General features: G+C 34.3%; 1 protein-coding gene across 1 annotated transcript; it reads left to right on the top strand.

Annotated features, from left to right (window-relative positions):
- The first annotated feature begins 10,746 nt into the window (after positions 1–10,746).
- LOC113234691 (coatomer subunit epsilon) lies at positions 10,747–23,853 on the top strand. Its single transcript, XM_026470130.1, has 7 exons — positions 10,747–10,851; positions 11,322–11,513; positions 16,646–16,737; positions 17,677–17,842; positions 18,032–18,143; positions 21,029–21,144; positions 23,670–23,853. Exons 1-7 carry the CDS (start codon positions 10,750–10,752, stop codon positions 23,796–23,798), a joined length of 909 nt encoding a protein of 302 aa, XP_026325915.1. The 5' UTR covers positions 10,747–10,749; the 3' UTR covers positions 23,799–23,853.
- The last annotated feature ends 497 nt before the right edge of the window (positions 23,854–24,350 follow it).

Here is a 24,350-nt window from a genome sequence, read left to right as displayed (position 1 = left end):
TAGGACGTTATCAGTGAGATGCAATATGCTGGCCCGCAGGTTCGCGAGATGCTGTATAGATGTTAAAATTACTTTTTTTATTCCAAATTCCATTTATTTGCCACACACAAAATGAAACGTAAAACATATAAATGAAAAATCTACATATAATATAATAGCAACTAAAAACACAACTAGATCTATGGTCACAGATGTGTGGCGAGGATTCTGAGCTCTGTTTAAGCTGTTTTCTGTTTCTGTGTTGCACAATTTTGTACATAAATCATGATTCATAAACTTATTTGTGGAAACACAGGTTCTACAGAAATTGTTAGTTACGTGAATAAGTATAGCTTCGTTATGCTCGGTCAAAGATACAGCATTTTTTTTATGATACCGAGTGATGGGACGGATAAGTTGTGCGCCTGGTGGTAAGCGACACGCCTGTTAATAACAGTTACGGTGCCACTCAGAGCTTTAAATCGCTAAAATCTGAGGGGCACTGCCACTGCGCCCGTCATCCTGAGACATAAATTGACAAGTCCCATGTGCCTGTAATTTCACCAACATCCTTACCCCTCAAAACTTAGACGCAAACAATGCTAACATTACTACTTGGCGGCAGTACTTGTCTTACTAAAACTGCATACAAACGTATTGAAGGCATATGATCTATTCAGTAGTAATAAAAGTTCCAAAAAGTTAATTCAATGAGAGCTTATTTTAAATATGAACTTTATTGGACGTCGAGTTGCGGACACCAGCCCGTCACACCATACCATTATTGCGTTATTTACTAAGCTACAGAAAACTGTTATGCAAATAAATACGGAAACAACTAACGTAATATTGAAAGTTCCAAATAATTTTTCTAACGTGCTACCAACTTAATTTATATTTTACCGAAAAGTTATTGTTTGCCATTCTTATCGTAAATAAATAATTTCATAAATTTTGGTATTTGTTAAAGAGTTCTGTCATACAGAAATACTGTTATGAGTGTAACATAGTATATGCATCGACAAATTAGTTTTTCTTTAGGAAGTTTAGTTAGTATATTATTCGGATCTGCGAGTTTTTTTCTTAGAATTGTCATTTGAACTGAACTAATTTGAAGTTCTTGATTGTTTGCTAAATATGATTAAGTTAGTAGGTATATTCCTTAGTATTACTAACTTGGGCTAAAATATCAGAAAACCAAAGGAAACATAAACACACAAACAAAAAAGGCTTTTAATTCTGTGCTATAAATAAATCTATAATTGGAGCGAGCAACGTCGAGTTGCACAGCTTACTCAAATGCGTTTGAGTTATGTTTGTTCTTCATTCATGTTACAAATGTGCCCATTTATTAATAAAATGGCTTTGACTGGAAACACCTATTAAGACCCTAACTTTTGACCTCTTCAACGAATTGAATTTAATATTTCAATACATAAAAACTTGTTCTGATTTGATCGGAAATGTTCCCACCAACTTATCACCCCAATTTCTTATGTTCGCCTTCACAAATTCGCAAGGCGAAAGTTCTTTATAATGGACCCTTACCGTTATAAGTTGAACTATGACAATTGTACATCAGGTTTGTCTTTGAATCAAAGTAATTTTTGTAAATATACTATAAATTATTTGGATTTGAGGCAAATTACGATTACACCTTATTTACAAATTAGGTCATATTTGATTTTTACTACAAATAAATTTAATGTATTTTATTAAGTTCGGCAGTTGCCAGCTCATTTTGTACTGGGTATGTTATTAAATATATATATATCTATTTATGTATTCCCTTAAAATTCCTGTACCTTGGTACCCATTGTAAGCCCCCTTTCTCAGGCCATATGCAGCTGTCGTTGCACCGGTTGCATTTTCAATGCAAGTCCTTCAAGGCGGTTATATTTTTTTATTTGGTTTTAATACATGTTTATGAGAATTTATGTAGGGCGAATTTGATATTGATTTATTTTATGGGAATGTAATTGGGTGGGACATTTATGTTGACAATTAAATATAATATTGAGTTGTTCGAGACAATGCTGGATCTTCAACACTTTTGAGCGCTTTTAGACAAGATGATCGCACCTTGAATGTTTTGTCAATGATTGTCCAACGCTTTTGAAATAAAAGGTCAAGTCCAACACATTCGATTGTTTTTAGACTAACCGCAACGTCCAATAAATTTGAATGTTTTTAAACAAGAGAGACATTAAACGCTTTTGAATGACTAGAAATAAAAGGCCGTGTCCAACATATTTCAGTGTTTTTAGATAATAGGCGACGTCCAGCGCTTTTGGGCTTTTTGCAATAACACGCCTTGCTCAACACATTCGAATGTTTTAGACAAGATGCGATAATAATAATAACGCACACACTCAACATAGCCCCGCACTAGGGAAATCCTGTGTCACAGGAGCCATGGATACACACACAAACAACCACAAATTACACCCAAACTCACGAGAGATATAAATGTAGGCTATTCACATATTTGTCCCGGCACGGGAAACGAACCTGGGACCTCTGCGTTGCCAGGCATGGTAACCGTTCGGCCACGTTCAACAGCGCAGCAGCAGCAGCGATGTACAGCACATTTGAGTGTTTACAAGGCGCGACGTTCAACACTTTTGAGTGTCCTTAGACAAAACGCGACATGCAACTCTTTTGAATGTTTTCACATAATCGGTTAAAATTAAAAGCTGTTACTGTAAGTTACTTTTTTATGTAATTTAAATTTTGTGGTTTTAATATGGAAACACTTATTCCTCGATTTCTATACAGACATACATAGCTTTTTTAAAATTACATAGCGTTGTAGCGTTTATTGTTGGAGGTAGGTAGTTCTAATCCAGCGAATAATATAGATATAGATAAAAAAGGACGAGGACTAGCTCTAAAGCAGAAATTTGAAAGCCATTTGGCCGGCACCAAACATGACAATATAATATTTGGTACGAAAAACGATTAATATTCGTTTTATTTTATAAACTTCTTTATTATTTTTCTTCTTCTTCTTAAATTCTTAGATCTTTATGATTAAATTGCTTCTTACAGTGTGATAAAAACTTTTTTAAATGTATATTCTATCAGTTAGTACTGCTTTCGGAAGTCTAGTGTATTATTCGGTAGTACAGTTTTGTTTTGTAACAACTAGATCAAGCTTTTGTTTGCTAAATATTGTTAATTTTGTTGGTATATTCTGTGTTTATTTTTCAGTAACTTACTTTCACGGAGCAACTTCATTTGTTTCTCTGAATCTTTATCATTTCCTCATTCTTGTTTATTTATTTTAGTATTCAATTAAGATTTTATAATTAGAAATTTGCATGCTATTTATATAGTATTCCGACGTATTAAAATAATAATTTAATAAAAACAATTAGTTATCATTGTCAATTTAAAATCAACAATAATAACATTGACTTACAAATAAATGGACGACGGGTCTAATACAAAAACCACGAAAAAAAATGTCCCAAGTCAACCTATTCGAAATTCAAATTGTAATGTCATCGCAGTATCGCGCTGTCAGTCGAACAAATGAAGACTAAAGCGGAGTTTGGCGCTCTGTATACGATTTTAGCGCCTTACAAGTGCGGACACTTTTTAGCGCGGACCCGACGTCCATATAATTGTAAGTCAATGAATAATAAGAATAAATTATACCAACGGATTTGTATTACATTATTCAGTTGAACGTGTCATTATCTTTTTTTACCGAAAGAAAAAGTTAGATGCACCCATAGATTTAGTAAATCTATGGGTACACCACAGTCCATCGTCAAGTTCGAATTTTATAAACATTTTCCACGCTAACCTGCCAAAAACGCTTTTGCGCACATTTCCTTAGACTGTGGTTTTTTTGCCATCCTCTAAGCACATTTCTAATGAAAAAGAAAGCCTTTCGCGGCTAGTGAGGTGAAAAAAATATTTTGTGGCAAAAATCCCACAGATTATTTGGCCAACCTATTGTCTAAGTAGCTACGTAATCTATTATTAATTATTTAGATTTTTATTAATGTTTTAGCTAATATTGACTATTTTTAGATATATTTGTGTTACGCCATTTTAACACATTTATAATAGATACAAGTAACAAAATTATTTCTTATATTTACCTATTAATAAGGTCTCCGAGTGGAGAGTAGCAAACAATTGTGTATAGAAAGTAAGAAAGTAGGTTCTCATGTAGGTAAAGTACCTTCTTAGGTACTTCGTATTATGTTTACAAAACAAAACAAATTTAAATAAAGGACTCTTGGACCGCATGCCGTTTAAAGTGGTGATTATTCAAAGTAAACTTTTAGTATTGTTTAATTTCTTAATTTATTACCACCAATATTTACAGAGCCGAGTGTTTGTGTTTAGAAAGTTTGAATCAATTACGTACTATATATTATATCCAACGTGACTTTTATATATTTCTTTTTTTTATAAATACCAAGTGACGCGACGAACAAGTCTTGGCTAGTGGTAAGGGATAGATAGATAAAACGTTTATTTGTATCTACAGACACACATACATAACAGAAAAATATGTAATATAATAAAAAGAAAAAAACCCAGCAGAGGCGCAGCACTGCCGAACCCCCAGTTATGTATGTGCGCTGTAGCTGTGCAAAAAGGCCATAGCTCTGTGTCGGTGTTTACTCAGGAGCAAACCACTGATTTTCAGCTATAACCTAAAGGATGTCACGGATACGACAACCAGCCAGCTGACGCCATTTCCATGTTGTATAAATTAACAAATAATAATTTCGAAACTAAATAAATACGGAAGATAATATAAATATTATAAATATTTTTTTTTTAGATTCGATTTAACTGTGTTAATAATATAACCAAATTATAATAATCACTTAAATTATTATATAAAAGTCAATTTAATTATAAATAGCCAAATCCTGTTGCTATTACACAACGTTATGTAGGCAATCTTCGCGACCTGAGCAAAGCGCTGTGGAATACCCTTTTTTGAGAGTCTAGAAGAAGTGCCTTTACCTTTTCCTTGAAAGTGCATTTACATTTTAGAACTCTAAAAGGGACACGACTATACATAACAGTGGCAGTGCCACTCAGAGCTTTAAATCGCAAAAATCTGAGGGGCACTGCCACTGCGCCTGTCACCCTGAGACATAAGTCACATGTGACTGTAATTTTACCAGCACTCTTCCAAACCGGAGCGTACTAATGTTGATATTACTGCTTGGTCCCAGAAATAGGCAAGGTGGCAGTATTACCCCAGACGAACTCTTTCACAAGGAGCTCTACTGCTACTACTCATAGTTTTATAACCGTCCACCCATAATGGGGATATCTGAAAATACGTAAGTATTGCTTTTAACAAAGATTAAATCACTATAGCATGAGAATACGTGATGAAAACCATATTTTTTTCAAATTATGTTTACTACCTGTAGGTACAATTAAAATACCTACCCAAGTGACTACCTACTATAACTAACTACCCAAGAGATGAGCAAGTGCCCGGCTTTTAACCCGGCGGTTTGTTAATGGCGATTTTAATCGGGTTAAAACCCATTAACGCCTGACATTGACGGCAAAACCTATTTACAAATGAATATTGTAAATTGGGATTTTTTAAATATTTATTGCTTGCATACGTATTTTGTCTTTCTATTGAATCCCTGGTAGTAAGTGCAAGTTCACAGATTTGCAAGGTGGGTATTGTGTGGAGTGGAGCGTCTTTTTCGTATAAAAAAGATTTTAAAAATCGATATTTCTAATAAAAATGGAATGCATTCGATCATTGTATTAATCAATATCACAAATTAGTAATTTCACAAAAAATAAATGAATATCATGATAGTAAAATATCTTTTTTTACTAATAATATATTATTTACCATTGTCTTTGCGTGAGTGAATAAATTTATTATTATTATTATTATTATATTCATTACAATCAATATTATAATCAGAAAGTTTATTATAAGTTTTGTGCGACCTTCAATAAATCGACAGGTTAAAACTAACTTGTTTTACATAAGGTGGAAAGCGTGCTATGGGCCATGCAGTTGGAAAATTTTCATTTTTTATGGATGTTTACCTGACTTTTTATAGGCAAATTATGCAGAACGTGAGTAGAAGCACTTCAGGTTAGGTATTAAAACGTTTTGCGTGCGTGTTGAATTCGTGTTTACTTACTTAATTTAGGGGTGTTCCGATACCACCAAAGTATCGATACCTACTCAAATGAGTAGTAATTAATTCGTCATGCGATACTAATCATGTGAGTAGTTCAAAGTCATCGATACTTACTCGTATCGATACTTTTTATGACATGTAAAATATGTACATACTTTAGATTTTGGCGGCGCCTTAATAACAAGAAAAAAGTAATTAAATTTTAACAAGCACGCACTAAACAATTCAATAATTAAATACCCACGGAAATTAATGTAAAGGAAAAATAATTTGGAAAAAAGGCGATCTTTTACTGGGAATTGGGATTAAGGTTAATATTTACGCGTGCGCGTTTTTCTTCCGATACCCAGTAAAATCGAAAGAAGGGCTTCGATACTAAAAGTATCGAGTATTTACTTATATCGAATCAACCTTAACTTAATTAAGCGAACGTTGCTAGTCCAGTGGCAGACAGGCTGCTTCTCAATGGAGAGGTTGGCTGTTCGAATACCTACGGTGCCATGTATGTATCTATGACTTTAACTTCTAAGCTACGTACACTTGTGAAAGGTTGATAATATGTACCTAATGGTGAAGGAAATAAGAAATTAAATATTATTTATGTGTTTACCACAAATGGCACCAACATGAAAAAAAAACAAAACGTGGTCAAAACATTTAACGTACCAAAAGTAAAATATAATTAGATATTGGCAAAACAAAATCGCAAACAAAACCAAAAATTTATCGAAAAATAGTTTCATTTCCTTTGTGTAAGAGCAATGCCACACTGGCGTTGCGTCGTTGCAAGCCAAAGTCCTTGCGATGCGCGGCGCATTCGTTTCAACTCACCGTTTGGCATGTCGTTCAGATTTATATGTCGCAACGCCGACTTAGGGTCGAAACACGACACTGCGAATCGGCGCGATGCGAATTTGCAACGCAGAAAACTGCGACGCGAATTATTGCGATGCAATTTCGTGCGCAAAGCGTTTCACTGCCACGAGTCGGGTGATCAATTGATCATTCCTTCGACGATCGTCAACCGTACTGAACGTATTTTTCAAACTACGTAGCGACAGGGATCCTAGGGAGAGTGTTGCACTGCTGTTATTGATAAACAAATATAGGGAAAAAAACACAAACAAGATTAACATCTCAGGAATGCGCGATGCGGAGGAATTCGCAAATTCTTGCGATGCGTCGTGCGAGCTCGTAGTTTTGTGTTTCGACCCTAAGGGAGATGCCAAGCGGGCGTTGTGTCGTAACTACATTATACTACATATAAATCAGAACGACATGCTACAGCGTGCGTTGAAACAGACGCGTCGACGGAATAGCTCGTGCGGCACTCAGTCCGTTGAAATCAACGCAGTTGCGACGTCGCAACGCACGTGTGGCATCTCCCGAAGCTAATCGTGTGGCACTTATAATCGGACCTAGGACTGGCGTTGCAAATACAATCAAACGTGTGAACGGTCTAAACGGATTGACTTTTTTGAAAATATAAAAATTAAATTAAAGCACAGAACAAGAACACTAAGGGTCGTATTCCAGAACTCTACTCAATGCTCAAGTCAGGATTTGAGCAGACTTGAGTATGATTTCAAGCACTGAAAATACGACCCTAATGGCAAGGACTTGAGTTTGATTTTCAGTGCTCACTGCAACACTCACGTCCTGACTTGAGCATTGAGTAGAATTCTAGAATACGACCCTAAATATGAAGATATCTACTTAGTGTCGTATAGGCAGCAGTGACAATTTCTTCTTTTTATCATATAAATGGCGTTCTATGCCTTACCAGCACTGAGGACCCAAAGTGATGAAATTAGTTTAATTCAAAGCCTTTCTTAGAGGCTCATGTTTAGCATTGGGACGTATAATGGGTTGATGATGAATAAAAAAACAATTTTTTTGCAAAATACAAACAAATAGGCACAGAGACGTGCCTACTTCCCAAACTAGGATCCCCTATAATGTTGGTGACTAGGTCTTACGTCTGTCAAGGATTTTGTCTAAAAATAACAATCAATTAATGAATTTCTCAAATGATTAAAAAAAAAAATTTGCAATTCCTTTTGGTGAATTTCACATGGAAATTACACATGCACTTGGGACTTGTCAGCTTATGTGTCAGGGTAACAGGCGCAGTGGCAGTGCCCTCATATCTATGCGATTTATAGCTCTGAGTGGCACTGCAACTGCTATAAACAGGCGTGTCGTTTAACAACTGGCACATGACTTGTTCGTTCATTAAAAAAAACTACAACATTTTAAGAACAATACTTTTAATAATGCCAGATGCTATTCAATGCACTTTAACAAATACAAAACAAAAGGGCAATCCAAAAAAGCCTGGAGTTGTATTTCCGCATTAACTTTTTAACGACTTAAATTAGCTGACGCCGTTATTGTTGATAAGAAACGTATTTTACAAACGTCTAGGTGTGATTTTTGGAAAACCTTATCTTGAAATGTTATATTTTTTTGTTTTCTTATTTTAAATGCCAGGGATTTGCACTAAAGAATTAAAGATATTATGAACAAAATTGTACACGGGTGTTGTTTTATACAATTATACTTAGTAATACCTACTATCTGTTATAAATAATACCTAGTATCAAGCTGTTGCACATAGGTATTTGGTTGTTGCAAACGAGATCTAAAGATTAAATAAAGGGGTATCGGGCTGTGAACACCCCAAACAATAAGTATGTATTTGTGCTTACTTTAATAAGTACACGGTTATGTCAGACGGTAGAAAATAGAGGTACGTAATTATACTACATGCGAATAAAAAATAGACCAAACAAACTGTCAGCGTATTTTCCAGTCATAGTTTCGACTCCACATGATTCTATCCATGTTATTATTATTATAACTTCCTCTCCAGGTGCGCGTGTATACCTGGTAAGTCCCCTTTCTTATCACAAAAAGCGAGCACAATACTTTGTAAAGACTTCAAGTATTTTTTAGGACTTTGCTTTGTATATACTTTTCGCATAATAAAAGTGTTTACTTTTATCTATTTACAACTTTTTGTAGCAGACTAAAACTTGTTTTGAAATTTTTTTTATGATTAAGTTAGTTATTATAATCTAAAGTTATACACGTGAGAAAAGTTAAAGATATTTTTTCTTCAATAGCTAGATTGTTTATCTTGGGGAATACTTACCTACTTAGAATAATAACGCATAGAAACCTAGTCCGCACACGCTAAGTGAGGCAAATTGAAGCGCGCCAAAAGGGCCTACACGAGCGGGCGGGCCTTAATTCAGTGCTCAAGGTCAACTTGCACCGCGTACAGATCAAGAATTTTAGCTAAAAATGACGAAATATGCGGTAAATGAGTGTAAAAATACGTCAGACAAACATAAAATAGATACTAACATCACATTCCACAAGGAAGTAACGCGTTTCAACTTGTATTTTTATATAATTATTCTAAAACCGAAAATTGACCTACTACTAAAACTAGCCTACATGAATTCGATTTTTGCCTCACTTGTGACAGTTCGTTTGATATGAAACTATCATTCTATGCGTTATTATTCTAAGCCTACCTATTTAAAAGCAGCAATACATTATTATACAATTCATAATTATTGATGTTACCTGAACGACATTAAGGGTACCTTTAAATTAAATAATAGATAGTATTATAATAGGCACATAAGTCAGCAATACCACAAGAAAAACTTAAAGTAAATAACTCAGTTGAAGAACGAGTGAACAGTTTTAAACACCTACATAGGAAGCATAAAAAACGCAGATTCCGGATTCACACCGGATGGAAAAATTAGAATTGCCGCAGCAGTCAAATAAGGCCTTTGTGATAAAAAATACGGTTAATGTTCTAAATTTCAAATAATATTCATTAAAACTTTCATTTTAAAAGTAAAGCATTGTGTTGTTGTAAGACATGGAGGAATAATATAATATATTCTTCTAGATAAAGTTTCTGGAGACTTTTGAAATTTTTTGTAGGAGGAAAATGGATGAAATAAAATGCTCTGAGAGTGACAAATAAGAAAGTCTATATGTAAACTTTGAAAACTTTTTGTTAAAAACATCATTGAATGAAAAATTAAGAAATTACATAGACCAAGTGAAATAAACACAAGTGCGGTGTGATATAAATAAAAATGATTCATAGTCAACAAAAAAATCATTCTGCTTGAAAACAATTTTAAATAGAAGAAAATGAGACCTATAAGGTTCAGTATTTTAATATTCACGTTACAGGAAATCTTGATGAAATCTGTTAAATAAAACAAAACATTATGAAATAGCAAAACAAACCAATTATTAAGCTGAATGTGTGAATAACATTGCTTAACTGTAAACAAATTTAAAAACAAAATTATATATTGCCATATATGAAAAAATTATGAAAATTTTGAGATTACATGGAATGTAGATTTTTTAAACCTTTGTGGCTATTTACCGAACAATTTATATATATTAATAACAATAATATAATATTAACAAAATAATACATATTATTAACGCAATTATAATATATATTATATCCCAACTATCAGAAGTCAAGATACATAATTAGTTGGCTTACACAATATCAAATGGCAACGTCGTCCTTGAGACGTCAAACCAAATTGTCAAAATGGCACGTCAGCAACAGGACGTCGATGAACTTTTCGATGTTAAAAATGCGTTTTACGTTGGAAATTACCAACAAGCCATTAACGAGGCACAAAGTGTTAAGGTAAGTAACGATTTCACAATTTATTTCAAACCTTAACGTAGACATTTTGAGTTTGCACACCAGTTGTCCAGTGACGTGTTTTGTGATAATATTTTTACTATTTCCTTAGTAAATTATTAATATTACGTAGTAATTCCTATTAAAATGAATATGTATAGCATTTTTGGATTTGCTACCAATATTTGCGCGTGGAGAAACGCGCTTTTGGAATTGAATTTCGCATTGTTTGGTTTCGGCATAAACTACCAAAATGTCATCACCACTGCTTTTTTACTATAAGTCGCTTATTTCTCACATTGTACTCCCACAATACTCGTTGAATAGCAGAACCTGCAGAAGCCTCTAAAATCAGAGGAAAACTGGATACTGGCGAACCCCTAAAAAGGCACCGTCACCAATACAAAAAGAAAAAGTCGGTTAATCCATGTAAACGAACTTTAATAAATAAATATTCTATTCACATATTTCAGCCATCATCACCCCTTGTAGCTTTGCAACGTGATGCATACCTGTATCGCTCATACATCGCTCAGGGCAACTACAGGATTGTCCTGCAAGAACTGAAGTCTGCGGACCCTATGCTACAGCCGCTTAAGAGCTTGGTTGACTATTTGTCTCCAGGGGCAAGCAAACCGGTTATTGTTGCTGACATTGATGCTAGGGTATGTTATTCATGTATATTAAACAAATTGTTGCTAATACATGCCCGTTCTATAGTAATGTTATTCTGTTCGGGAGGTGGCGCCACTTGTGCTAACACTGTACTTACGGCTAAATTTTGTAAATTTTGTTAAAAATAAACAATTGAACTTAAAAAGTGTGTTAACGTGTTCATAAATACCACAAATACGGCCAATAATTGTTTGTGACAAAAGTGCTTTTGAAAATACACAATAATGCAGTGACAAACCTTATGATGACAAAGAGGACGAAATAACGCTGGACTCTCACTTCACGGGCATCGCATCGGTATGTGAATACATAACACTCAGTTCCGTCAAGCTCATAATATAAGACCAACACAAATTAATGCTATTTGATACAATTAATTGAGAATACTGTGTTATCAAAAACCGTTAGGTATACCTTCTCATTTAAAAATAGACAGATCTAGCAAACCAAATGGTACTACACACGCCATCTTTGGGTACACTGTGGAACTACATTAAAAACCCCATCACTAAGACATAGTTCTAACACTCGACACCAGGTGGCGTAAGTTTGTTTTAGTTCAGCTACCAGCCACTGGAGGGAGGTAAAATCGGAAGAATTTATCACAAACTGTAACTTCTATTACTAGACACTGGGTGGAGCCACTAGTTTAATAAATACTACATATTACTTAAAAAATGTCACAACGCTGTCAGACATGTCTTGAAACAATAACAAACAAAAAAAAATATTTAATCTGCTGTATCTGCGCAAGAGCGTTACACATAGAGTGCTCTCACGTTCCGGAAAAAATCTTCAACATAATGTCGCCCGGCAGAAAAGCAATCTGGAAATGTCTGATCTGCAGGAACAAAGATGTAAACGAACAAAAAAATAGTCCTCCGAATATAACATTCCGCAATAAAAACACTCTGAATGTCCCGACAAACAATTCATTTGAGTCGCTGACAATGGATGAGGATGATCTCGAATATTCATCAATTGCATCGAGCTCTCCGTTGAACAGAAGTTGCCCTAATATTGGAGGCAAGACGTATGAAAACATCGAAGACATGGAACATCAAATTATTGACTTACAACAAAAACTGGGAAGCGCTGACAACGAAATAGCTGATTTATTGAATGAAAATTACTCTTTAAAAAAAACCATATCTGAAAATGAAATAAAAATTGACCAATTATCTCGAATATGTAAGTCTACTACTAGGAATTCATCGACCAGAAAAAATACGCCCCGACTAAAAAAAAGACTAGACTTTACCTTAACAACCGATACTCCCACCAACTCTGCCGAACACAGCACAACGGATCTCGTTGATGTTCTTCAAAATACTGTTACTAAACTGCAACAAGATTTGACAATAGCGAAACACGAAATTGAAAGACTAAACAAAACCATCAGACAATTACAACAATCAATCAATTTCAATCAAATAAAATCAAAAGGAGACCCTAACATAAACGACCATAAACATCATGAAACACCACCTCTAATCAGGAAAAATAAAATATGTTTCATATGAACCGAGCTATATAACTCCAGAGTGGAGACATTTAACAACATTCTGAGCTTTGACATGCACTGCAATAACTATGGATATTTTTTTGACAGTAATGAAAAACTTACTAGAGAAATGTTCTTTCCGACTACAGGAAAACTGAATAATTATGGAATGAGAAACATTCTGTGTGAATTATGTAAGTTCATAATCTCGTTACAACGTAATGCATCAAAACAAATAGCAACGGAAAAAACTTTTTTTCGTTAAAAATAATGAGAACGTCAATACAGTTACTAATTATAATAATAAAATAAATGTTTTACATCAGAACATATCAGGATTACTAAACAAGAGTGATGAACTAATTATACATCTAGACGAGCTAAGAATTAAAAGTAAACCGATTGATGTTTTATGCATTACAGAACATAACATGAGCCCAGATATAAAAGCATACCTTACACTGCCAAACTTTGTGCTATCAACAAGCTTTTGTAGAGATAAGAGAAGGGGAGGTGCATGCATATTGGTTAAAAAAAGACTCGGGTTTCGTGTTTTGGAGGAAATTAAAAATTTTTCTGTGAAATGTGTAATTGAGTGTTGTGCTATAGAGTTAACGGACTCTAAAGTTGTGATTGCGTGTATATATCGAATACCAAATTCTAATTTAGATATTTTTTATGACAAACTTCAAAAAATTTTATCAAGAATTTGCTACCTTAAGGATAAAAAAGTAATAATATGTGGCGACTTCAACATAGATACGTTGCAAAATAATTTAAAAAGTAGGGATTTTGTTCCCTACTTTGTTGTTTGTGGAAGTTATTGATATCTGAACCAACACGACTATCGAGCGGTACGTGTCTGGATAACTTTGCCAGTAATATACGCGGTGCTTTAACGGAAGTAATTGAAACAGGTCTCTCTGATCATACGGCACAACTTCTTATATGCCCTGTAAAAAAATATTGTACTTTAAAGACATGGCAAATAAAATGCAGAGACTTTAGTAATGATCATTTAATAAAATTTAAGGAGTGTATGCATAGTCTAACTTTTAATGATGTTTATAACTGTGAAGATGTCAATGTCGCATACAACACATTTTTTAACATATTTAAGCTATTTTATGATCTATGTTTTCCTCACAAGATCATAAAAAAATCAAGTAGACTCAGACCCAAATGGCTATCAAAAGGAATTAAAATTTGCTGCAAAAAAAAGAGAGAGCTTTTATGGAAATATAGAAAGGAAAAGAGCCAACAAAATCTAGCTAAGTTAAAATGTTATACTATAAGACTTATGAAGATAATTAAATTAACACAACGTTCGCAAAATAGACATTACATATATCAAGCAGAAAACAAAACTAAAGCAGCATGGAAATTAATAAACCAAAGCAAAGTTAGAATACCTAAATCACCAATAAATCAGATAAAGCATAAAGATAAATACTACACAAATCCCTCAAATATTGCTAACATATTTAACAATTATTTTGTGGACCACATTGTTACGTCTAATAAAGAACAGCATAGTGAACAAACCTATCAACTTATTCCTAAGTTAAATTCTATCTTTATGTATCCAACATCACCGCAGGAGGTGGAAAGAATAATTCTATCGCTAAAAAACACCTCCAGTGTCGGAATTGATGACATTTGTACATTAGTCGTAAAAAATGTAGCAAGTCTAATAGCTCTACCACTGAGTCATATCATTAACTTGAGTATTTACACAGGTATTTATCCAGATAACTTGAAACCGGCTATAGTTGTACCTTTATATAAAAAGGGTGATAAATATGACAAAAGAAATTACCGCCCCGTAGCTTTACTTCCTATATTTTCAAAAGTCTTCGAGAAAATTATTTACCAGAATTTATACGATTTCTTCGAGAAGCAGAATATTTTAACTAAAGAACAGAAAGGGTTTAGAAAAAATATGTCTATTAATGTAGCGATCTATGAACTAGTGTACAAGATTAACACAAATTTAGACAAAAGAATTCCCACCTGTGCTATTTTTATGGATATGACTGGAGCTTTTGATCATGTGGACCACTCTATATTGTTAAAAAAGCTTGATGACTATGGGATCCGAGGTAACGCACTGAAACTAATAAAGTCTTATCTAGCAAATAGATACCAGTATACTGAGCTTCAACAAATATGTGCAAATAGTACTAGAGTCAAAAAATTCCGATCAAAACGTAGAGCCGTGAAATGTGGGGTACCTCAAGGCAGCATACTGGGCCCTCTATTATTCCTAACATATATCAATGACATGCCAAAAAACACTAAATATCCAATAATATTATTTGCCGACGATAGCACAGTAATAATTGAATGCTTGAATAATAATTACAAACAATATGAAAACGAAATAAACATTACTCTTAAAAATCTTGTAACCTGGATGGTTAATAATAACTTAAAGATAAATTTAAATAAAACAAAAATAATGCATTTTAACCAAAGATTAAGTATACCAGACATAAATATCAAATATGACGACATTTGCCTAGAGAAAGTTGACACGACTAAATTCCTTGGAGTATTTTTAGATAAAAATATGTCATTTGAATCTCATTCCAAAAATGTTTGCGCCAAACTCTACCAGTTCTCTTACGCCTTGTTTAAATTATCAAAAACAGTGGACAGACAAACGAGTCTTAAGGCCTATCACGGTTTCGTAGGGTCAACATTACGATACGGAATCATATTTTGGGGCAACTCTAACTATAGACACACAATTTTTAGAGCACAAAAACGATGTGTCCGAGCAATTTGTGGACTAAAGTACACGGAAAGCTGTCGTCCTTTCTTTAAGTCTCTGAGGTTGTTGACTTTTCCTTGTCTGTATATACTTGAAATCTGTAAATTTGTCAAAATGAATTCCAATTTCTTCCCAATTAGACCGACGCTACAAAATCGCTATTTACGTCCTAGACCACATCTATTGAGCACAAGGATATGCAAAACAGCTCTACTTAGAAAGAGTGTTGTTCAGCTTGCTCCGGTCATATATAATAAAGTTCCTGAACGCATAAAATCGCTTGAAATGCATGGGTTCCAGAATGTGTTGAGTAATTTATTAGTGGACAAATGTTACTACGACATCAAAGAGTTCATAAATGACATTATAACTTAATTTTTTATTTTTTATTTTCTATTTTCACCTGACGAAGCCTACGTTGCGGATATACTATGTTTTATTAATTTAGTTGTTTTTGTTGTATAATTTAATTTACTGCAATTATAGTTACTACTTTAGACTTTAATAACTAATCTGACATCCTTGAATATTAACGACATTATAAACATAATTATGTAATACTTTAAATGATTTCCTTTTTCTTTTTTTATCTCCTTAATTTTAGATTGGCAATCAATAACTCGATAATATAATAATTATGTTTATATTCTGGTTTTTGTATACCGAATATATTTTCAAATATTTGTATACCAAATGTTTTGGTCGGACACAGTGAAACTATTTTGATTATGTCACAACTACAATTATTTAACCTGTGTTTTCTACAAATAAATGAATTATTATTATTATTATTATTGTTGCTTGCAACAAAACATATTTAATTAATTTGTAAAATGTTTCAGGTAGCAAAAGGCACCGAGCTATCAAATGAAATATTCATAATTGTAGCTGCAACTATTTACTATCATGAAGAGAATTATGAAGCAGCTTTAAAGTAAGTATCTAAATAAAGTTTGCACATTAATTGTTGACTTGGTTTTTATTTTTTGTATATCAAGTTCTGTGCATTGGGAGCTGCAAAGCTACAACAGGGAGTTTTTTAAGAGTAAATAAATATATAAATAATGCACACACTCAACATAGCCCTGCACTAGGGAAACCCTGTGAAAGACAACCACAAATTACACCCAAATTCACGAGATATATAAAAATAGGCCATACCAATATTTCTCCTGTCCCGGGAATCGAAACTGCGACCTCTGCATGGCAGTCTGGCATCGTGACCGTTAGGCCACAGAGGCAATTGAAGATGAATTATTGTTTGCAATTTTGAACTAAAGTATTCTCCAATGTTTAATTCAGTTATTGCCGCCTTGCATACACTAAAGTAATATTTTTATTTAAGTAATTTGGGAAAAGGTTTCTTTCTGCATACATGTTACAGGGTAAGGTTGTCCTTAAAAAAGGCTAGGTTAAAAAGTACAAACAATAAAAAGGCAAGCATTAATAGTATATTGAGGAGTAAATCTGATAGATTTGGATTCTAATTTAGTTTAGTCTCATTGAATGGATTTGTCGCATTGTATTGAGATCCATAGATTGGAAATGTACTTTGAAGAAAGACTAAGTGGTTGCTTTTCGTATTGGATATTTCAATTATTCATAGAAATGCACAAAAACTACAGTTTGGCATAAATACAGAAGAACAAGTTAAAATGTGACTTATTGGTTTTTTTCTGATGTTCCTCAATTATCCAAGTGGTGGCAGGGTAAGAGTATTAGGATATGGCAGGTAGAGACTGACTTTGCCTACCTCAATAGGAGACATGAATGATAGTATATATGTGTGATAATGTGATTTTATCTTAAACTATTTGTGTACTCAGTGTAAATGTATCTACATAATAAGGATTGTAAAAAACAACACTTTCAGGATTCTCCATGGAACAGAGTCCTTAGAACACCGAGCATTCTCTCTGCAATGTCTGCTAGCAATGAACCGGCCAGACTTGGCCCGCAAACAACTCAAACTCTTACAGGATATTGAAGATGACGGTACACTGACTCAGCTTGCGCAAGCCTGGCTAAACTTAGCCCAGGTATGTACCGTTTGTTTGATGAATGAGTGTATTAGAAGTAAAAAGATCTGCAATAAGCACAGAAAAATTCATAAGATTTGCCGGTTTGTTCCATAGCCCAGTTGGGACACTGGTGAGAATCCAGCCGGATTGAAGCAATTTTTCTTAGTATTCAATCTTAATTATAAAAAAATGGATATTGCATTTCAGGGTGGACCAGGAGTGCAGGATGCCCACTACAGTATTATGGAGCTGTCAGAGCGGCTTGGCGCGCTAGGCGCAGGCCCGGCCGCCGTCGGTGCCGCCGCCGCCGCGTCAAGAGGTATGATCATCTACAGCCCAACTTAACCCACTGCTGGATAAAAGTCTCCATAACCCAAATGCTTTTGAGTTGTATTATTATATATTCATAAAGAAAACGTTGATTAATGAAAAGTGTTGATCAAGGTTTTTTTTAATATTTAATTACCCTAGGAATGAAACTATTTTTCCGGATTTAAATCGCGTATATTTGTTTTTTCAAATAAACCGACGTTTTAATTTATTCTAATTTCTATTAATAATTAATAATAAATTAAACTTAATAAAAAAAAAATTCATTCAATAAAATAATTTGTAAAACTTAATGTAGCGTAAATTGGAATGTTTTCTTTGTAAAATTAAAAATAAGGTATTTAATTAATAACTATTGTAACTATAGTGAAAAAATAGGGTGGTTTGCATCAATATTAGACATAACTGGTTGAAGACTGTACCACCTCAGTCAACCGTGACCATGGGACCTGTAAAGGGCCCGAAACGTCGGTTTGTTTGAAAAAACAAATATACGCGATTTAAATCCGGAAAAATAGTTTCATTCCTATGTATAACAATCGCGAAAACCTAAGAACTCGATATTTAATTACCCTATTCAAAATAAACAAAAGATAAATTTATTAAATCTTCTTTTTAAATCTAAGTATATTATGACATGAGTTATGTGAAACCGAGTCGTCGAGTTGGTATGGAAATCGCGATACGCCGTGCTGGGTTTGTAGCGATCGTGACGAGTGCTTTTAAGGGCCTTCCAGTAGCAGTAAAACGCCTTGTGAAAGAGTTCTTCCAGGGAAGTGCTGCCACCATACCTGTTTCTTCCGTAATGTGAGCATTACTGCATTCCGGTTTTGAAGGGTAAGGGCGCTGGTGAAATTACAGGCACATGGGACTAGTCAACTTATGTCTTAGGGTGACGGGCGCAGTGGCAGCACCCCTAAGATCTTTGCGACTTAAAGCTCTGTGTGGTACTGCAACTGTTACGAACAGGCGACTTGTCCGTCTCAGAAAAAAAAACATACAGGCATTGAATGCATACAGGCAAGAAATAAAATCTCTCCAGACTAGTGGAGTAATTTCACATAAAAAATAATTGACTATCAATTCAATATTTAAATACAATGCGAATAGCGACATCTCTAGCCAAGGTTGGTAGCTGTAAAGGTGACCTGGGTGACGAAATACTTAAGATTCCTCATAGATGGCGCTATGGCTAAAAAGTTGTTGAAGTACCAAATACTAAGACACGACAACAAACAGAAAAATTCGTGAGGTCCGTTGGTTCGTTCCATGACTTAGTTGGTATATTGCCTGACACGGTATGCTGAAGACGTCGATTCGAATCCGGCCGGAATCGAAGGAATTTTTTCTGAGTATTCGATCTTTGTATTAATAATTAAAATCTCGTTCATAGAATATGTCATACGAGTTTCACAAGTAACTTCTCGCGTACTGTGACTATTTACATAGCAAAATATGAAGGAAGGAGTACTCGACTTGTATGAACATGTTTTCGTATGGCATTTTTTCAAGGCCATACGAGTATCGCAGAAATTTGTTTGAGCCGTTTTCGACTGCGATATTTGCCATTAGAGTTCAGTGATTACTACGATATTGTTCTATTTATCCGAAGACGATAAGAGCAATAGATTGTGAATGTTTACATGAAGAAACTTTTTTGTATTCTTTCGATAATCGTATCTTCAAGACGAGAAACTTTCTCTGTGTAAATGGGCCTGTGTTATAATAATAAATGAATAAAATGTCCGACACTCACACTATTAAGAGATCTTAAGGTGGTACAGTCCTGTAGTACAAAATTAACTAAATAATACAGAATAATTAATATCTTTATATCACAGGTAAGCAAATTGCACTTGAAGGTGACAAATTGGTTACTCACTAGTATCCATTCCTAAAGCAGATTTCCCTGAGAATAATATTAAGGAACTCCAGAAACTGCTCTTTGTAAATAGACATTTCTTCATATGTATCATTTACAATATTTATTTTAAAAAAAACGTATTTAAAAACATTGAATATGCCAAATGGATCACACCCATGACCTTTTCATTGCATTAGCAGAAACTATATTGTGATTAACTTACTATAAGCTTTATGATGACAAATATTTAAATGTCTTATTATAGAAGCGTAACCATTGCCTTTTAAATGAATTTGTGACTATGTAAAAACATCTATTTAGACGAGTTAGTTTAATTTTGTTCCTGATTTTAATAACAATGGCAATAACTTTTTAAATTATAACAATGACTATAATGAATTTTAATAAATTAAGAATTAAAAAAAACTTACAGTGGCGCTACTAGTGAGAGATGGTAATTTCTGTAGATTTATCTCTTAGAGGCAATTTACAAACTTGCCCTTGAAAGTTCGTAAATTGCCGAATAGCGTTCTTGCACGATAAAGATATTAATACCAGTGGCTCAAAGCAAAATGCCGTATGCCACTAAAACGTAAATGTAGCTAACGTAAACCAATCTCCAGGTTTCTATGTCTGAAAGGTTGCGTATATAGAACGCCGGCGCCGTTTCAACAACAGTTATTTGTGGACCCCGTTTAATACTAGTAGGGAGTATTTTGTTTGTACCTCTTTATGTCATTGTATTGTTTTGTTACAGCCTTTTCTTTTCCATTCCATTTTCTACTTCTAATAAATTTATATGAACCGAGTCCTTTTTTACTTTCGAAAAATTATACTTAAAAATATTCTGAACACCCTGATTAGCATCAATTCACAAAAAGTTTGTTTCCTCAAAAAGTGTCATTCCTCTTTGAGGAAAAGGATTAATGACCTGAAACTGCATCTAGAACCCAAAATGCTAACCATTGGATCCAGATGACAGTGAATGGATATATTTGTGTTTGTTGTAGGCATGTGGGAGGAGGCGGAGCAGCAGCTGACGGAGGCGCTGGCGCGCGCGCCGCAACATCCCGACTTGCTGCTGGGGTTAGCCGTTACCGCCGCGCACGCAGGGAAGGCACCGGAGGTAACAAACATCACCTAAGTCCGATGTTAACCTTGTCACGTGTCTTAGAGACACACAGTGTGTCGAATGATATTTGTATTTTGATTTCTTTTTACTTTTTTTATATATTTTTTAATAGTGAATGAAAACACAGTTGGCTTTAGAGACATCATGTGGCTCTTGAACGTTATAGTGCCAAAATCGTTAGAGACACCGCCGGTCCCTAGGTCGCATGTCGTGACGCGTCCAAAGTTCTCCTGGAATGGCAGACTATGATCATTGACATTGGCTATACCATCTCAAGTGAATACGACCTTAAATTTGACTAATTAGGATTAAAAACTTGAATGAAATAAAAAGAGAAAAAACTTTCATACATTTCTCACAGATGGCGCTACAGTAAAAAGTAGTTGAAAACCAATAATTGTACAATACTTGAGACTTGTTCGTCCCATCACTTGGTAACGTAAAAAAAAGATCTGTGAACAACCGTAGATATGCACTAAGGCCGAGATTTTTAAATCTTACTTTAAGCTAAGATGGCAAGAATTTAAATTAAACGTTTAGTTTACCTCGTATTTTCTTGCTTAAATTTATGGAATTTCATTTAGAGTTCGTTATGTAAATGCGAAAAACTTACTTACCTCGCCAATTCAGCTTAGTCGAAATAGCGTTCGTTTTATAAATCTCAGGGTCGTATTCCAAAAATCTACTCTTATAGTATTGAAGTGAGCACTGAAAATCATACTCAAGTCCTTGCCATTAGGGTCGTATTTCCAGTGCTTGAAATCATACTCAAGTCTGCTCAAGTCCTGACTTGAGCATTGAGTAGAGTTCTGGAATACGACCCTAAGCCTTAGTGATTTTTATTAATCAGGACAATTGACTTACGTAACATTAGAATAACGACATCCGCTTGAGTTGGATATATAATACGAGCCTAAGAACGTAGTGGAACAGTCAAACCAATCACATTGTTTTAATGCCACGTGAAATGGCGTAGGAAATTTAAAACTCGCCAATCGCGTAGTTCGCAGTGATGCCATTTACCTACACTACATTCGTACTGAAGTAATTTTTTATTTTGAAGTTCTTTAAGAACCTTCCTGCAGCTTGCTAAGTAATAATAATTACACACGCACTCATTACCCCACACTCGGGAAATATAGACAATACATATATAACCACAATTCACCCAAACTCACGAGATAAAAAAATGTAGGCGATACAAATATTTCTCCCGGCCCGGGAATCGAATCCGGGATCTCTGCGTGGCAGACCAGCATATTAACCGTTTGGTCACGGAGTAGTTTAAGTAGCCATAAGGTCCATTATCTACTAAAGCGGCAGAACAGCTGTGGGTTATTAACTACTATAGCATTTCATTATTTACATTTCAATGATTATTAATTAATGATTGAAGAGTTAATACAGTACAAAAGTATAACAGGGTAATTAGTTTTCATGACTGTCAGATTTAATCAAGCACTATTTGGAAACCCATTCGCTGTGTTTCATTTTCCAAAGTCCATTAATGGGTTCCGTAAATGTGGAAGGCTTTGGTATTTCACTGTTAAACATTTAAATTTTCTAAAATCAACCAAAAAATACATGTTAATTCTATGTACAAGTGATGATTCGTATAAACAGCTTTGGCTAATTGCATTTTTTTACACGTCTTCTATATACGGTAATAAATGTTTTACGATGAGCCTTTTCCACTTATCGGCTTAACGCTTACCTTAAAATAGGACTTGTGCCCAGTAATGGGACGTGTTATTAAATAAATAATATATACATTTGCATACTCAATGGACCATTACTAGACCCTGTCCTAAATCATGTCCTAATTAGACTTGTTAACGTGTATACCATCCCCTGTCTGAGGCCAACAACATTGTTCAAACACGAACCCTTTCTTAATTAATAGTTAGAAATACTCTGAACGTAGTACTTCATTTTTATGGTATGTCTTTGATTCAAAACATAAAGAACAGTGAAAGAGTGTTGTGTCACACCGTAGACTCTGTGCCAGTCTCAAATTACTCTTCAAAGCGACAAATACGAATTACATGACTGGTCTTCTTTAAGAGTGTATTTGTACTTATTCTTTTTTCTAATTTATTTGCGTTCCATAATGCATATTACAGATGTTTTTATATTAGTATTGAGATCAAATTATGAACCCTGAATAGGGCACAGAAAATAGTAGAAGAGTGGACCAGTCTCATTTCGAAATGCATATTTAGTTGGTATGTCTTCACCATTTTGATATAAGTCTTGGTGTAGTTTCGTACAAATTTACAAATTTCTAGTATGTGGATACAAGGGAGATCATGATTTTATGTTTGTTAAAATGAGGTTCACAAATATCTGTCTTGGGCTATATTTGTGAGGATTTTATTAATTTATTTTGTAATTATATAGCATAGCGTGTTGTATTGTTATTCTTAAAATTGAAGAAACCCATGTATGTGAATTTTGTGTAAAAATCATATGTCTGTTTGTTTCTGAAATAAATTAAGAACTAAATCGAATTCTTTCAGGTATCCTCACGTTACCTGGCCCAATTATTGGATAGCCACCCGGAGCACCCTTTCACGCGGGAGTATCACGCCAAAGCCAACGAGTTCAAGCGGCTCGCTGCGCAGTACCAGCCTACCGTTTCCAGTTAAAGAATTTAATTCTATGTATTCGAAGATTATAATTATATTGGATTTACTATTGTATGTTGTGTTTTTATTAAGATGTAGTATATGATCTAATATAGGTGTATTAATATAGGTTTGTTATTATTTTGTGCCTGTTAAAATTTTATATGGTGACAGTTTAGATAAAAGGCGAGAACGTTTAAAAAAATTGTTTTTGCTTTCGCTTTTGTACGTAATATTGAATTGTTATTTAGTGAATTTCCAGAAATTTGGTAATCAACTACTGTAGTGATTAGTTTTTTTTATACATTGCAATGTCCTTATAGGCCTTTGCCTTTGCAACGCCTTTTTAAAGGCAAAATTAAAAATGCCAAGCATAAACTGGCATGTGTAAATAGATTGATGCGAGTGGAGGAGGCGAGGGGTTTTTAGGCTAAGCTGCAGGAAATGTAGGTTCATAGTCTCTGCCTACCCCAGTGTACTTCTATCTTCTACTAAGTTTGGTTATAGTAACCTCCCTACCCAACCTTTTGTTTATACGGGAAGGGCACTATTACCTGTGCAAGGAAGCCTGCC

Source organism: Hyposmocoma kahamanoa, unplaced genomic scaffold (assembly GCF_003589595.1).
Source record: "Hyposmocoma kahamanoa isolate Upper Pololo Valley unplaced genomic scaffold, ASM358959v1 86, whole genome shotgun sequence".
NCBI classification, from domain to species: domain Eukaryota; kingdom Metazoa; phylum Arthropoda; class Insecta; order Lepidoptera; family Cosmopterigidae; genus Hyposmocoma; species Hyposmocoma kahamanoa.
Note: the sequence above shows the minus strand (reverse complement) of the source record. Positions and strands in the feature narration are given on the sequence as shown.

Bases quoted from the DNA above. Each gene is read 5' to 3' on its own strand.
- LOC113234691 (XM_026470130.1), top strand. From the start codon at position 10,750: ATGGCACGTCAGCAACAGGACGTCGATGAACTTTTCGATGTTAAAAAT. The intron at 18,144-21,028 runs GTATGATCATCT...TGTTTGTTGTAG, and splicing joins CGCCGCCGCCGCGTCAAGAG to GCATGTGGGAGGAGGCGGAG. The intron at 21,145-23,669 runs GTAACAAACATC...GAATTCTTTCAG, and splicing joins ACGCAGGGAAGGCACCGGAG to GTATCCTCACGTTACCTGGC.